The 18,020-nt window shown below is 32.6% G+C and overlaps 2 protein-coding genes across 2 annotated transcripts; both read left to right on the top strand.

Moving 5' to 3' along the window:
- Window positions 1-2,305: 2,305 nt before the first annotated feature.
- LOC139884305 (basic form of pathogenesis-related protein 1-like) lies at window positions 2,306-2,794 on the top strand. The gene has a single exon (XM_071868354.1). It carries the CDS (start codon window positions 2,306-2,308, stop codon window positions 2,792-2,794), a length of 489 nt encoding a protein of 162 aa, XP_071724455.1.
- Window positions 2,795-12,607: 9,813 nt separating this feature from the next.
- On the top strand, window positions 12,608-13,087 carry LOC139884304 (basic form of pathogenesis-related protein 1-like). Its single transcript, XM_071868353.1, has one exon. The coding sequence runs from the start codon at window positions 12,608-12,610 to the stop codon at window positions 13,085-13,087; it is 480 nt and encodes a 159-aa protein (XP_071724454.1).
- The last annotated feature ends 4,933 nt before the right edge of the window (window positions 13,088-18,020 follow it).

Here is an 18,020-nt window from a genome sequence, read left to right as displayed (position 1 = left end):
TGATAATAATTTTAAAAATTATCACATAAAATATACATTGAAGATAACTAAAATGTTCATAAGGCTTTAGTAAATAACTTTATAATGACTAAAAATTATGACATAAAATAATTTTGTGTTGGTTTTTACTTAATAATTTTCACTTAATAATATTAACTTTTCCTTGCTCATATTTTGTTCTAAAGTTTTGGTGGGCCCCGAGTGGACTATCCGAAGCAAAGACCCGAAGCTAACAGGTTGGAAAACCGAGGATTTTAATACCACAGGTTTTTGGTGGGATCAACAGCTCATACTTGGACGCCAAGTTTCTAATTTTTCATTTTAATTTGCTCCCTCCTATCCTATAAATAGTCATATTTACGTTTAATTTTTAATTTCAAAATAACGTATATCGAAAACCTTCGTATTACCCTAAAAAAATCGGATTAACAGTTTCGAAATATCATTATAATTCATAGTTTAGGGAGTTGGATTAAGGAATTGATGGGTTCAATTCTTGTTTTGCCATTTCATTTCATCTAATCATTTCGTCTCGATTGAGTTTGAATGTATTTTTAGACGTTTTAATGTGATTTTGATTGATTAGTTGACTTAAGTATATGTTGGGATGTGGTAAAATATATATTATAAACGTAATATGTCAGAAAATATAATTTATTTAATTACAATTAAGCAATATGGGATACGAGTTAAATATGTCGTGAATCAAAGTAAAAATTATATGAATCAACTCGATGTTAAGAAGAAAAAATTGCAATTGTTTGGAGTTTGAACCAGCTTTATATATGTAAGATTTTTAACAGAAAAAAGAAATAAAAAAATAATTATGCCTCAAAAAAAAAATTATTATACGACCTGGTCCGGCCCAAATATAATGGCTTAGATTTGCAAGTTTGGCCCATAATTCATTAAAACTTGGGCCCATATATAATGGGCTGCTTACCAATTTCGCTCAATCAAACAATAAAGTTTTACTATGTATTCGGCCCGTCTCATTGTGATGTTTGATCTACTCTCAAAAAGGCGTATTCTTTTATCATTATCTTTCGAACACCAAAAGAACATATCCTTAATATGTGAATGGCACAATATTAGGATCAAGTTGGGGACAAGACCCTAACGATTTTTTAAAATTTGACGATCCATTACCAAATCCATCAATATACAAACGCGTCTTGGATTGGGTCGGATGGATCCAAACTTGATTAAGTAAAATGGTAGAAGACGTCCGCTCGCTAATCGTTAGATTATGTACTCGATCGACAATCTTGGACAATTACTTGTTGATGTTCATATGTAAATGCGAAGGAAAAAAAATCATTTCATAATCCACTCCGGTATTCAAAATGGTAGACGAAGTTACCTACAATATCAAGATTTTTACGTTTCGACCCTTAGTTTGGAGACTAGTTTGGCATCGATCGTCAGCGCAAGAGCTATGTTCCAAATTAATCTTCTAGTTTTTCCGGTTTCTCCTCCCTTAATCAATGGTAAACTAATTGTTTGATTTGTTTAGCGTAAGGATCAAATTACTTTGTGGTGGCCGGCGGCACCCTGTTAGAGGGCCCAAAGAGAAATCCTTATATATACTATGTAACATATAATTACTTACATATGCTAATCAATTTTTGACACGTGAAATCGAGACTATAATAAATTTAGTTACATTACTCTACTATATAAGAAAATTATGAACCTCGCGAAATGACGAAATATATATTTTTATTTTATATGGATACAAAAAGTTACACGTCTCGACATGTGATGTACATATATAAATATGACTTGTAACAAATATACACCTACAAATTTTTTGGCCCAAAGTTAATTAATCAAGGGGGAAATTAACCTTAATGATGGATAATTAAGTAGGGTATATGATATTGATATCTAGTCACAAGCATGACTTTACAATATGCTAGAGCTGATGATTTTCCCCAAATTGCGGCTTATATCGAGCTAGCTACATACTAAAAATTATGAAACTCATAAATTAAGGATCAAAATGGGTAATTAGCCATGAAAATAATATAAACTCGTCGATCAACAAACTCTGACACAGTGCTACTTTGAAGTTTGGCGCATCTTATTTCTATTGTTCCGATCGTTCATTTTAGTCGTAATATATAATGTATCATATCATGTGACGAACTTAGTCTATTTGGATATTTCTTCAGCTCGGAAAAATGGCCACTTTGAATTTTATTTATTTATTTTTAAAACTCCACAGTGCCTAACCTTTTTTGCCTATCTAATATTCATTTCCATTTGTACTCACAAAATCCAACCTCAAACCTTTTCAAAAATGAGTTTTAAGATGAATTCCTTGTTCCAAATATTCTTGTGCACCATAGCTTTAACCTTTGCTCATGTCTCATTAGCCCAAAATTCTCATCAAGACTTCGTCAACGCCCACAACGTCTTCCGTTCACAAGTTGGTATTCCCCCGCTCGCTTGGAACAAGACCATAGCGGCGTATGCGCAGAAATACGCCAACAAAAGAAGAGGAGATTGTAATATGGTGCACTCAATGGGACCATATGGGGAGAATTTAGCCGAGGGTTATCGTTACATGGCCGGAGCTGACGCTGTCAAGTTTTGGGCTGCCGAGAAGCCGCATTATGATCATAAATCGAATTCTTGTGTCGGCGCTGAGTGCTTGCATTATACTGAAGTCGTATGGCGTAAATCGGTTCATGTTGGATGTGCTAGGATCAAATGCCATAATAATTGGGTATTTGTCATTTGCAACTATGATCCTCCAGGGAATATTGTTGGTCAACGTCCTTACTAATTAAATACTACTAGTACTTTATAATAATTTCGATGACAAAGATAATATTCCATGCTAAAAATGGAATTGACCTAATAGGCTTTATCTTACATATAACTAAATTAATGTGCGTGTTTACCTACATTTGATCCAGATGATGATATCGAATATTTATTATAAGATATTACTACTAATTGTTCATTGCGAGTCTCGATTAAAGATAACGATACGATTATGGCTTATAATCAACCAATTGACAATATGCACACAAGAATCTCTCTCTATATATCCAGATTGTTAATTGCCATCATCATTTTGATCTTTCTCATATCCTTCATTCTTTGATTCATCAACCAGTCAGACTTTTCCAGAATTATATATTTGGTCCTCGAAGTCCAGTTCAGCTACATTGACATCCTTTCCATCACCAAGCTTCTCATGCAGGCAATTTGGAATCATATCAAGGACCATTTTTCCCAATTTCTTGGTCAATATATATGGGAAACTGCGGCCTTTGTTTCTTCTTGTCACTCTTCTTTTCCCATTTTTCCCACTTTCTTGATCAACACGCTACAAAGTAGCGAATATATGCACTGTAATCACTTTCTCAATTTAGACAGAGTTAATACATACTGTTCTCACACGCTTATATGACAAATTTACACACAACCACGTTGCACAAGGATAGAACACGTAACGTCCATGCACGTTCATATATATATATATATATATACATACATATATATTTACACTACAGAGTAATGTTCCTCTTAACTCTTAATTCCAATTGAATACGAGACAAACGGAACGGTTCCAACAATCCTACAACTCGGAATAGACTCAACGATATTACAGCTCGGAATGATTTGAACAAGCCTACAACTCGGTACAGTAAGCAATCAACAAATCTAAAACTTGGAATAGTGTCTATAAGCCTACAACTCAGAACGGTATCAACAAGCCTACAACTCGAAATAGTTCCAACAAGCCAACAACTCGGAACAGTAAGCACTTATCAAGACTACAAGTTTGAACGGTGTCAAAAGGGCTACAACTCGGAACGGTTACTTACGAAGAACTTGGTTAGTTCAATTGACCATTGAACTTCCCATGGAGAAGCGACAAAATAAGAATCAGGAAAAATATTTATAGTCTTGTAATTATAATGCAACTCATCAATCAAGTAGTCGCTCAAGTTTCTGAAATTATCATCTTGAGAAATGAAATTCTCTTTGCTATAGTTACGAATTGCGCAGAATGGAGACGACAGAGAAAAAGATTCAGGAAAAGCCCAAAGATAGCGAACGAAAGATAACACATTAACAGTCAGTAGCAAACTAAAACCTCCAGGTTTTCAGAATTAGGGCTTTTTGATGTTTTATAAGGCAATCAACATTATAAAATCTTTTTGAACATGTTGAAAAGCCAGTAAAAATTCCCAACTATTCAAATTCTTATAGTCTAAGTAACATGTAAAAAGGCTTACGAAGTGGAATGGCTGGCATAAAACTGGAAATAAGGACATGAAAATGTCACTCACATATTTATCGACGAAGTGAAGACAATCGCATTTTTTTTAAGTATAACAGGTCAGGAAATTATTACCTTTTGGAACGCAGCTATAGGTCAAACCTTAAATTCAAGCTTGTACAAGCGTTTTGGTACCATTACTCGTTTTGCAGTTCTGTCTGTAAACTCTAAGAAGACGTGTTTCAACATTGAGATCTAAGATTTGTTTTAAATCTAAAACTTGCAATTGTTTTGGTTGCTAATGCTACTGAACTGTTGTAGCTTGATCCGATTCGTTTTTTGCTATCCGATGGAAATGATCTATATTTTCTACCTTGAAATATGATATGTAATTAGGCTATGTAACTCTACAAACCCACGTATCAAGGAAACACATACATACATAAAATTGTCATGATAAAGAGATTAACGGAGGGGAAAAACTTGCTAGCAACTATATTTTTCCAAAGAAATCCAAATGAAATCCAAATACAAACTTAAACCGATTAACAATATGAAATAAAGCAAGCTAAAATAAAAAGAAAGCACATTTTTTTTCTTCTTTCAATCAATATGCATCGAATAATATTTGGTGTACCCACACCTTTCACTCCCGGGATTACGAAATCGCTCCTTAGTACACCTAGATGGTCCTTAGCACACCTCCCATGTTATCAACCACGTCCTTACTTGTCTTCAGAGTTTGGCCAAGAGCCACAGACTGACCATCAAACAAAACAAATTAACGAATTAATGTCTATATTATATTATTAATGAATTGAATATGGATAGAATGTATTCATAAAAGAAAAAACACCTATACTTACATCAACCTGTTTCTGAATAGCTTTGGTCTCTTGGCCGGCTTCTCGGGAAGCTCCTTCCCGTCAGCGTTAAGAAATCCTGTCAGATCTCCTCGTCTGTCAGAGTAACGGTGTATTTTGGCCGGATTACTTTATGATCTTCCTCCCTTTCTTTTCCCCTTCGCTCGGTAGCTTGTGGTCCGCCTTTGCCAGTGTTCTTTGCATATATATATATTATTCGTTCGATGTTAATTAAATATTGAGTCGATATGTAAATTGAATTGAAAGTACAATATATACAATATTAATTAAATCGAACATCATAATTAATATAATTAATATTAAAATAGCAAATTAACTTGGACTAAGGATAGATAGATATATACTTTTTCTTGATAATAAGATAGAGAGAGTGAGTTGATATGAATAATTCAGCCAAACAAGTGATATTCTATTGAAATAATCACATATGTTGTTAAATAGTATTTTTTTTTTTTTTCAATTACGATATTCTAACTGTTTCTGGTAATAATTTTTTTTAATATATCTTTGATATGTTGATTTTTTATATTTTTATAGTATGATGTATTTTATGGAAAAATTGGAGAAGAGATAAGAAAAGCATACCCAGATCATGTGTTTTATGGAAAAACCTCCCACTCAATTTTTTTTTAAAAAAATCTTCTTTATGGACTATATATCTAGTAACCCGGCCATATCTCCGAATGAAGGTTAAAAAACATGTCGGTCAAAATTAATTATTGTTCCCTTTGTATTATAAAATATGATGTTTTATATTCATATAGGGCAAAAGTAACTATTTGGTCCCTCTTTCAAACGTTGTTAAACTACATCGTCCCTCCAAACATAAAATGAACTAAATCGTCCCTCAAACGTTAACTTTTGAACTATTTAGTCCCTCGGCCGTCAGTGCCGTTAAATTTTGCTTACGTGTCAATTTTAGCCAATCAGAAAGCGACACGTGTGCATGACGTGTTAAAAATAACACGTAGACTTTCTTATCCCGGTTTAAAATCGAACCGGACCGAAATCGAACCAAACCAATTAAATCATCATCTCTAACCTCAGAACTTATCAACTCGCCGGAAAATCCCAGAATCCGGCAATCTCCACGGCGGTCCGGCAGCCGTTCGCGGCGGCTACCGCCGGTGGTCGTCGTCGGATTCCGGAGATCTTTACACCGTTCGACTCGTTTTGACGCAAGGATCACGATTTCAAGGTTACTTTTTTCATATCTTGTTTCGTTTTGCCTAGAAATCCGGTCAAAGTTTCGGTTTGAATTTTAAAAACCTTTAGATCCGGCCACTCCCCGACGAGTACAAGACCGCCGCTACTGACAGAGCGTAAGAGACAGTCGGCGGAGTGAGGAGGAAGGTCTGAGGTGGACGGCGGTGCGAGTGAACGAGCAGAGGCGGAGCAAACAACCGAACGAGCAGAGGCGACGCGAGCGAACGAGCGAACCTCGCTCCTTTTAAGCCGGAGTCAGCTGACGAGGACAATTCAGCCAGAGACCGACGAGATCGGAGTTGGAGTGAGTCAATCCGACGTGGCGGCGGTCTTGTACTCGTCGGGGAGTGGCCGGATCTAAAGGTTTTTAAAATTCAAACCGAAACTTTGACCGGATTTCTAGGCAAAACGAAACAAGATATGAAAAAAGTAACCTTGAAATCGTGATCCTTGCGTCAAAACGAGTCGAACGGTGTAAAGATCTCCGGAATCCGACGACGACCACCGGCGGTAGCCGCCGCGAACGGCTGCCGGACCGCCGTGGAGGTCGCCGGATTCTGGGATTTTCCGGCGAGTCGATAAGTTCTGAGGTTAGAGATGATGATTTAATTAGTTTGGTTCGATTTCGGTCCGGTTCGATTTTAAACCGGGATAAGAAAGTCTACGTGTCATTTTTAACACGTCATGCACACGTGTCGCTTTCTGATTGGCTAAAATTGACACGTAAGCAAAATTTAACGGCACTGACGGCCGAGGGACTAAATAGTTCAAAAGTTAACGTTTGAGAGACGATTTAGTTCATTTTATGTTTGGAGGGACGATGTAGTTCAACAACGTTTGAAAGAGGGACCAAATAGTTACTTTTGCCATTCATATAGAAATAAAAATAAGATATTGTCTATTTTTAATTTGAGGGAGTATTTATTTTTAGTCAAATTTTACTTTTTCCTAATCCCTCGAACCTTCTCGAAATCTTGGATGGGAATGAACTAATATGGTGAGAAGAGAAATAAAGATTCATCAAAAGCCAAAAAACTGAAAACGAAAGTAAACACATTAACCGTCACTCGAGAATTAAAATCTAGATTTAGAGGTAGCCCTTTTAATATTTTATCAGGCAATCAACATTCAAAAATATTTTGACATGTTGAACAACTAGTAAAAATTCCCATCTATTCAAATTTTAATTGTCGAATTGTATCATGTTTAAAGCTTCCGATCTCAAACACGAACTAAAACCGAAGAGAAATGGCCAACATAAAAGTGAAAATAAGTATTGTGCTCAGGGAAATGTTACTCACATGAAGCGACAAAGTGAAGACATTAATCACAAATTTGAAGTAAAAAGGATCAGAAATTTATACAGCTATCGCAAACCTTAAACTTAAGCTTGTACAACGTTTTGGTACCATCGAGAGCTTTGTTGTTTTGCACAGTTTCATCATAAGATTGAAAAGTCCATCATTCTTTGATCATGCATTAGGAATATGATTTTTCTGTCGGTAAGTTCTAATTAAAAAGATTGAGATGAAACTTTTATATATATGAATTTTATTATATTTGAAGTTTGAAAAATCATTATTTTGATTGCTAATGCTACTGAAATGTTGTAGGTTCAATTCGTTGTTTGCTAGCAGATCAAAATGATCTTTATTTTCTACCCCAAAAACATGACTTTTTTTTTATAAGGGAGGGAAACATTATTATATATTATCAAGATAAAATGTGCCTGAGTTGAATTGTGCCCTATTGTGACGCTACATAGTGAGTGGATTTCGAAAGACAATGGACGGGGAGATAAAAAAAATGGAGTCAAGAATCCTGTGGGAAGACTTTGTGTGAAGATACTGCCATGAAAATCATGATCAGTAGTTGATGTAGATAATGTTTAGGTTTGTTTAAATATACCACGATCACAATTTTTAATTTTTCAAAAGAGTAAATATGGTTGGTATTAATTTGACATTTTAATTAACAGAAAAGCTTTTAGCACATAGTCAGTTGAAGAAATTGTCAGTTGTCACATAGTACAAGAAAACTTCATTGATTTAAGCATAACATTAATCTTCTCAGGCCACCCAGCAAGAAACATTGGTAGGTCTTCTCGGATATCCACGGCCGAAAACCATGACTTAGAAAAAAACTAGACATATTAGTAGAAACTAAGAGATTCGAATAGGGGACAAACGGTACGGGTTCAACAAGCCTACAGACTCAACGAGATACGGTACGGGTTCAACAAGCCTACAGACTCAACGAAATTACAGCTCGGAACGGTTTGAACAAGCCTACAACTCGGAACAGTAATCACTCAACAAACCTAGAACTTGGAATGGTGTCTATAAGCATACAACTTAGAATGGTGTCAACAACCCTACAACTCGAAATAATTCCAACAAGCCTACAACCCGGAACATTATGCTCTCAACAAGACTACAAGTCTGAATGGAGTAAAAAATGCTACAACTCGGAACGAGATCACACCAAGACCAATCCGATCCTGCACAATACTTCACGGAAGACTAGAAAGAAGCTTTTCATCTAACCTTTAGCTCTCAATGGTTATGACATCAGCATACATGCATATTCGTTTTGAACAACTAAACTCAAATTATTTTTCCTCATCAGCAAAGGGCATTTGATAAAATCAGAGGAGATTTAGAATAACATAATGAATCATTAAAAAAAAAAGGTTCATCAACTTTATTGGATTCTCATAAAGATTAAAACTTAATGATGCATTTTCAACATCACCATATGCATAACTGGATAATTGTATGGTCAAAACGACAAGGTGGCATAAAAAAACTACTTGGACACACATAAACATAATATGGTGGTGAAAAGCTTAATTAGTTCCTGTTGATGCAAATAATCAATATAAATAAACTCGTTGTTGGCCTACAGACGATAAGGATAGTATACTAATTTGGAAAGCTCGGATGACAGAGAGGGTCGCAATCGCTAAAGTTCTCTGGTTCTTCTTCGAGGCATATGAAGCACTTACGAAAACCATGGTTAGTTCTATTTACCAATGAACTTCCTATGGAGAGGCAACAAAATAAGAATCATGAAAAATGTTTATAAAGTCTTGGTATATTATAATGCAACTCGTGAATCAAGTAGTCGCTCAGTTTTCTTAAATTATCGTCCTGAGAAATGAAATTCTCTTTACCAGTTATTACGAATTGCGTAGAATGGAGACGACAGAGAAAAAGATTCTAGAAAAGCCCAAAGACAGCAAATGAAAGGTAACACATTTACAATCAGTAGAAAACTTTAACAGTCAGTAGCAAACTAAAACCTCCAGGTTTTCAGAGTTAGGGCTTTTCAATGTTTTACAAGGCAATCAACATTCTAAAAACTTTTTGAACATGAAAGCCAATAAAAGTTCCAAACTATTCCAATTCTAATAGTCTACATAGCATGTAAAAAGGCTTCCAAAGTAGAATGGCTAAAATAAAACTGCAAATAAGTGTTGTGGACGGGGAAATCTTACTCACATTTATCGATAAACTGAAGACAACCACATTTTTTTAGGTAAAAAGGGTCAGGAAATTATTACCTTTAGGATCACACCTAGCTCAAACCTTAAATTCAAGCTTGTACAATATTTTGGTACCATTACTCGTTTTGCATGTTCTGTCTGTAAACTCTAAGAGAAGACGTGATTAAACATTGAGATGAAACTTTTCTAAGATTTGTTTTAAATCTAAAGCTAGAAATTGCATGTTTTGGTTGCTAATGCTAGTGAACTGTCGTAGCTTGATCCTATTCGCTTTTTGCTATTCGATAGAAATGGTCTATATTTTCTACCTTAAAACATGATATATAATTAAGCTATGTAATTCTACAAATCCAATTTTCAAGGAAACACATACATAAAAACTATCATGATAAAAAAATTGACGGAGGAAAAAACTTGCTAGCAACTATATTTTTCTAAATAAAAGAAAGTTCATAAAGGAGAAACTAATTAAAAATGGCTGAGTTTCAATTGTATGCATGGAATAAAGAAAACTAAATAAAAGAAACTACATTTTTTTCTCTTTTCAGTCAATATGCATGGAATAATCTGGCGTACCCACACCTCCGACTCTCAGTATTATGAAATCGCTCCTTATTACACCTATATGGTCCTTAGTAACCTCCCATGTTATCAACCACCTTACTTGTCTTCTGAGTTTGGCCAAGAGCCACAAACTGACCATCAAACAACATAAATTAACGAATTAATAGGTACAATATATGATTAATGAATTGAATAGGGATAGAATATATTCATAAAAGGAAAAACAGCTATACTTACATCAACCTGTTTCTGAATAGCTTCTGGTCTCTTGGCCGGCTTTTTGGGTGGCTCCTTCCCCTTCAACGTGATGAAATCCTGTCGGATCTCCTCGTCTGTCAGAGTAACAGTGTATTTTGGCCTGATCACGTCATGATCTTCCTCCCTTTCTTTTCCCCTTCGGTCGATAGCCTGTGGTTCTGGTTTGTCAGTGTTCACTGCATATATATATATATTATTTATTTGATGTTAATTAAATATTGAATCGATATGTAAATTAATTTGAAAGTACAATATATACAATATCAATTATATCGAGCACTATAATTAATATTGAAATAACATATTAACTTGGACTAAGAATAGATAAATACATACTTTTTCTTGATAATACGATAGAGAGAGAGTTGATATGAATAATTCAGTCAAACAAATGATATTCTATTGAAACAATCACATATGTTATTAAATAGTGTTTGTTTTTTTCAATTACAAGATTTTAACTAATGTTTCTGGTAATTTTTTTTTTTTAATATATTTTTGGCATGTTGATTTTTTATATTTTTATAGAATGATGCATTTTATGGAAAATTGGAGAAGAGATAAGCAAATCATATCCAAACCATGTGTTTTATGGAATAACCTCCCATTCAGTTTATTTTTTTAAGAAAAAAATCTTCTTTGTGACTATATATATCTACTAATCTAACCATATCATCGAACGAAGGTTAAAAAATATTTCGATCAAAATTAATTATTGTTCCCTTTATATTAAAAGATATGATGTTTTATATTTATATAGAAATAAAAATAAGATGTTGTGTATTTTTTAATTTGAAGGAGTATTTATATTTTAGTCAGATTTTACTTTTTCCTAATATCACAATATATATAAGTCTTTATTTAAATGAAAAAAAAATGGCGGCTCCTTTAGGAGCAGTATTTTGTCGTGTCCACCATTAAAAAAAAGACATGTAATATTAAAGAATAAATAATTAATAAAATAGTTAGATCATGTTTGTGTTTTTTTTTATTTTAATATTTACCCTCTAGGTTCACAATTTCCCATATAAGATATAATATGTGAATCATAAAATATATGTAAAAAAATATATTATAATCATCAGTGATAGTGTAAAAAAAAAAAAACCTAAACAAGTATGATTTAAGAGAAAATTGACATACATTTATCTTTTAATTAGTGATAGACACAACAACATGCTGCCCAACGAATTTCTTTTTCTTTTAAATTAAGCTCATAAGCCATAAGAGACAGATTGGGCTCTAATAAGCTGATTATAAATTCAAAGATAATGTTGGGCCGGAATCAAGAATAAGCCGGAGTGGGACTATTATAAACTGCTACTTCCACGCTTATTTTGTTTGTTATGTTCGAATTGACCTTTTTGCCCTCAAATAACTGTTCTCCTATGTATCTGGTGTAGAATAGATTATAGAACCATAAAATTTCTTCCACTAACTAACAGTAGTTAACGTTAAGCTGTGAGAAATGGGCAAAATCGTTTATCTCCATACAAAAACTTAAACTAGCCTGTGAGTAAGCATGTATGTAGACTCTAATCGAGACTTATCTCAAACAATAATTTATTTTAGGAAGACGCTATTCCTCTCACGTACGGTTCTTGAGATTCTAATATCTCAATTCGAAGATAGATGACTTTAGGCTTTTTCGGCAACATGATAAATTCTTCCTCTAATAAAATTCTTGCCTTTTATAAAATAATAAAAACAAAAGTTTAAAGGACAAATCCGTGTAAAAAACTGTTTTGATGCCTAAAACACTAAAATTCCACTTACCATTAATTAGTTTGACCCAAATTTTCAAATGATTTGACCATCATAATCCCATATATATAAGCTCCATATACATTATTGGACCAAAAATATTACCCATGCAGAGCTTATAAATGTAATTAGTTAGATCTGTGTAGTCTCTGCCAATTGTAATAGATAATTAGATCCAAAATGAAATTCCACAACACTTTGTTAAACTTGTGCACCATATTTTTCTCCTTAGCTCAAGTAACCGTAGCTCAAAATTCTCCTCAAGACATAGTAGATGCTCACAACGTCTTTCGAGCCGAAGTGGGCGTCGGTCCAATTTCTTGGAACGAAACGGTCGCGGCTTACGCTCAAAATTACGCGAATTCGAGAATCGAAGACTGTAACATGGTGCATTCGAATGGACCGTATGGAGAAAACCTAGCCGAAGGTTACGAAAACATGGATGGAGCCGCTGCGGTTAAGTTTTGGGGAACCGAGAAGCCAAATTATGATCATGGTTCGAATTCTTGTGTTGGTGGTGAATGTTTGCATTACACTCAAATTGTATGGCGCGATTCGGTTCATGTTGGATGTGCTAGGGTCAAATGTAATAATAATTGGATGTTTGTTATTTGCAATTATCATCCACCAGGAAATTATATTGGTCGAAGCCCTTATTAAGTATTGTTTCGTGGACTTTTATGATATATACATTTCAAGTAAATTTAGCTACAAAAATAAAGAAATCAGATACCTAATGAAATGATTTTTATCAGTTATTTATTTTTAATTTGAGGAATGTTTTTTTTTGTCAGTTATTTTGATCAATATTTTTTAACAGTATTATGAAATAGACTATCTTCCTTCTATGTAGTACACAATTCTATGTAGCTGACCCGTTCAGTTTAGCTATGAGTTAACTTTTGGGACATTTCAATTTCACTCATAGTTACAACTTATGGGCTTACAAAACAATATCGAATTGATTTTTCAAAGAAAGTAAATCATGAGTTTACCGGTCTTGAAGGGCCGCGTAACAAATTAAAATTGTGAATATCAATGAAATGATTAGTTGTTTGAAATAATAACTTGTTTGTCATTATTAATTACATGATTTATAATTAATTAGCTTATAATTTTTTTTTTATGTTAATGTAGTAAATTAAATGGAGGACATGAACAAAATCATGTTTACATACTACCACATGTTGCTGTCATCATTTTTCATTGTTACTTTTACGTTCATATTTTTCCTTTCATTGTAACTGGGGTTTTTTCTCCCTTTTGTTCGTTCTTCTTTTAATATAAAAAAAAAAATTGAATAAAATATGTATTGATTTTATAAAACGACACTTAAAATGACGAAAAATAAATTTTATTATACGATACTAAAATATATGAGAGGGAGTATGAAATGTCTTTTAGACAATAAAAGGAATTAAATTTAAAATTATTCTAATTGCACATTTCATTCACGAATTCAAAACATGACAATTCAAACAATACAATTTGACTTTACCTATTTAATATAAAAATAAAGTTTTTTTTTTTCCAATCTTATAAATGCATCTAATAAATATAAATATACATAACAATTAGTAATAATACATACATACTATAAGTTCAAAAAGATTCCAAAATTTCATGTAAATTTACGTTTCAATAATTAGTACTCCTTTATTTATAAATATAATTTTTTGTTTCAAATTACATATAAATTCTGACAAGTTTAAGGAATAATAATTATGTTTTTTCATTATATCATCACCATCTTCACCTTATGTATTTCATGCATTCTCTCTCACCATCTTCGTCCACATGTCCTATATAAGGGTTTTTAGTCTATATAATCACAATTATATTGAAAAATAAGCTTAAAAACATGTTTTTTTTTATTTGTGTGAAATTGACTAGATTAACATCTAATTTGTGACGGAGGGAGTATTAATTTACTTCAAAAAAAATAGTATTAATTACTTTGACTATCATTATAGGATATTATTCAATGACCAATAATCTAAAAGATTTTTTTGCTTCTTCTTATTTTTTTGACTAATTAAGCTCAAGTACAATGTATAATTAACGAAACTCGTACATGCCATTAATTTTTCCATTAATTAACTTCTACTTTCAATAAAAAAATGTACTCTCTCTCGCCTATATATTTACTTAAGAGGTCATTGTTACATAACCATTTTAAAATACATATATATATATATATATATACACACACAGTACTATAACTAGAATATATCGATGGAGAAGCAAAGAAAATCGGCGATAGTATTTCTTATGATGTTCTTTTTACCATCAATATTAATCGAACAATCTCATGGCATTGTGTTAGATTGTTATGATACTTGTATGGATGAATGCGATGAGGTGCCTAGACATTAAAAACACAAGATCTCATGGCAATGTGTTCTGTACTGCTTCAAGAAATGCTGGTGGCCTCAAAATTGTAAACTCAATTGTATGAATTCATCTTGTTCTAACATCAATGATCCGCATAAATTAGGTGCGTCGATCTCTCCTTCGAATATTTTTTTTTGATAATCCTAATACGATTTCTCCATAATTAAATAACCAATGGTTGATCCTTAGAGTAAAAACTCCAACCTTCCGAAGATATAAATGTTGAACCAGCAGGCCAGTACATATTAATTTTTCATATCTGATTGTATTTAAATAATTCAGATTTTTCCTAAATAAGATACAATTTCATATATTTTCTTTTTTTTCTTTTATGATGTGATTTGCAGATGGGGTTCAAGCAGAGGAATGCAATGCTTGCTTGCAAAATTGTAGGCCAAACTCTCCAGCACCGCCGGCCAACTCTCCGTCTGTGTAGCTGACTCTCGATCGATTACTAAAGTTATGATCAAAGATGTAATTCTTTTCATGAATAATAATTAAACAATAATTTGTTGTTAAAATAGATCCATAAAGATTTTTTTCAAGTCAACAATGCAACAATGATTAGCTGTTCTCTACTCACTGGTAGATAAACATTCAATCCTGTGATCAAAGTCTAGATTACGTTTTCAATCTGAGTACTGAAAGGGGAAAAGAGATAGAGATCAGAACAAGGGATAAAGAATGTGAGATAAAAAAATTGACATGTAGCAATTAATGGACTTAGTTTTGAATTTTGATATCCTAAATAAAAAATAAAAAAATTAATAAAAAATTATATCCTTGGACCTTTGAATTACATTTGATTTTCGATTTTTCGTTAAAGTATAATGTCTAGTCTTTGAAGTACCTATACTATCCTTTGTGTTCTCTGTTGGGTGTTAAATTTCCATTCATAATAGTATAGGGATGAAAAGGATATAAAATATCAAACTCAAGGGTGAAAGTTGCAATGAAGTAATTATTGCTTCTTCTTTAACAAAATCTATCAATATCATATTGCTAATACAAAACTAAACTTAGTTACTACTCCCTCCGTTCATATTTAATTGACATAATAAATCAGAGTCCATGTCCGGAAAGTCTGTATTTAAGGAATATAAATTAATTGTATAAATAATGTTTACAAAGTAATGTTTTTGGACAACGTCATTTGATGGAAGACGGAAAACCTTCGCAATGAGTGTGTTTATTTCCATGATTTACTTAACTGGTTTCTTTTCGACAAATAACGCAATTCTGATTTTTATAGTGACCTGGACTGTGGAATGTACTTATTCTCAAATCCTAGCATCAAAGAATCCAACATGTCGTGTCTCTCTGTCATCTTTTTACAATTCTAGGATCACCCCTTGTCCATCTTGTGCTTGTGGTTGCCAGAATAAAGAAAATTGTACCCGGTAAGAAAATCATCACCGCTTAAAAGGAAATTTTGTAAAAATTCTTGACTAGTGGATAATGTAGGAATTTATTTGAGGTCAATTGATAATGCAGGAATTCTGATTTTAAAACTTCAAGTGTGGTAAAATCGAATAGAGCAGCAGAATTACAATGTACAGAACATATGTGTCCGATTCGAGTTCACTGGCATGTGAAAACCAATTACAAGGAGTACTGGCGCGTCAAGGTTTCGATTACTAATTTCGTGAAGCATCTGAATTACACGCAGTGGACACTTTTTGTTCAACACCCAAATCTTAACGATGTCACCTAAGTCTTTAGCTTTGGTTACAAGTAAATTCCTCACTTCTTAGACATAAAAATTACAGATATTTGGTTATGTAGCGTCCTGTTAATGCACGATGCAAATTTTTTCCAATTTAAAATTGTTCTAATTGCACATTTCATTTCTGAATTCAAAACATGACAATTCAAACAATTCAATTTGACTCTACCTATTATCTATAAAAACAAGATTTTTTTCATTTTTATAAATGTATCTAAAATATACACAGCAATAATACACACTATAATTTCTAATAAAAGATTCTAAATTTATTTCAATTAATATTACTTTGACTATCATTCTATGCATATAATTAACGAAACACACGTACTGTTGTAATATACTATCTCCGTCACAAAATAGATGCAAATTTTTACATGCAATTGACGGAAAGAGTAATTATTAAATGGATGTCATTGCACTAGAAGGCTTGGTGATCACCTAATTTATGTGTTGACCAAGTAAATATATATGCTGACCAATCAATTACTTCCTTCGGTCCACTCAAGTATCTCGTAATAAATTTATTTTGATCTACTTCAAGTATCGATTTATGAAATTCGTGCATATTTGAGTTATTTTTTCTAATCCTACTTTGTATTTATTTTAATAAATATTCCATTTTAAATAAATATTTATAATTTTAAAAAATAAATAATGAAAAGATATATAATTTTATCTATCATCAATTATTTTCTTAAAATTTACAATTTTCAGAGATTTAAAGTGGATTGAGGAAGTATATTTGCTAGCTAATTTGAGTGTTGATCGCTCAAAAACCTTCCTATAAATATAGCAGCCTTTGTAAGTTAATATGTGATATAGTGATATGAATAAAAGAGTAACGAACCAGTAGCTCTCTTTTCCAAATATCTTTTGTCTTAGATATTATTTAGTATTAATTCTATATCATATACATCATTTTTCCATTACCTAACACTTTTTGACCAAAAAACGATTCTCTCTCGCCTATATATATATATATATATATATTTTTTTTTTTCTTTTTATAAAATAGAGAACAATTTATTAAGTTAAAATAATCAGTATATATTTTTTTTCTTATTTGTTATATAAATCGTTTTAAAATACATATATACAGTACTGTAACTATAATATCGATGGCGAAGCAAAGAAAATCGATGATAGTATTTCTTATGATGTTCTGTTTGCTATCAGTATTAATCGAACATTCCAAAGCAGATTGTTATGGTGTTTGTATGGATGAATGTGACGACGTGCCTGAACATAAAAAAACACAAGATCTCCTGGCAATGTGTTGTGTACTGCTTCAAGAAATGCTGGTGGCCTCATCAGCAGCTGGCTGAACAAAACTTGGAAAATTGTAAACTCAATTGCATGAATTCATCTTGTTCTACACCAATGATCCACCTACATAATTTAGGTGCGTCGAATTCTCATTCGAATGTTTTTTTATACCTCTAATATAATCTATCCAAAAATTAAATGTCC

Source organism: Rutidosis leptorrhynchoides, unplaced genomic scaffold, assembly GCF_046630445.1.
Source record: "Rutidosis leptorrhynchoides isolate AG116_Rl617_1_P2 unplaced genomic scaffold, CSIRO_AGI_Rlap_v1 contig532, whole genome shotgun sequence".
Lineage (NCBI taxonomy): Eukaryota > Viridiplantae > Streptophyta > Magnoliopsida > Asterales > Asteraceae > Rutidosis > Rutidosis leptorrhynchoides.
The sequence above is the reverse complement of the archived record's forward strand: the minus strand, read 5'-3'. Positions and strand labels throughout refer to the sequence as shown.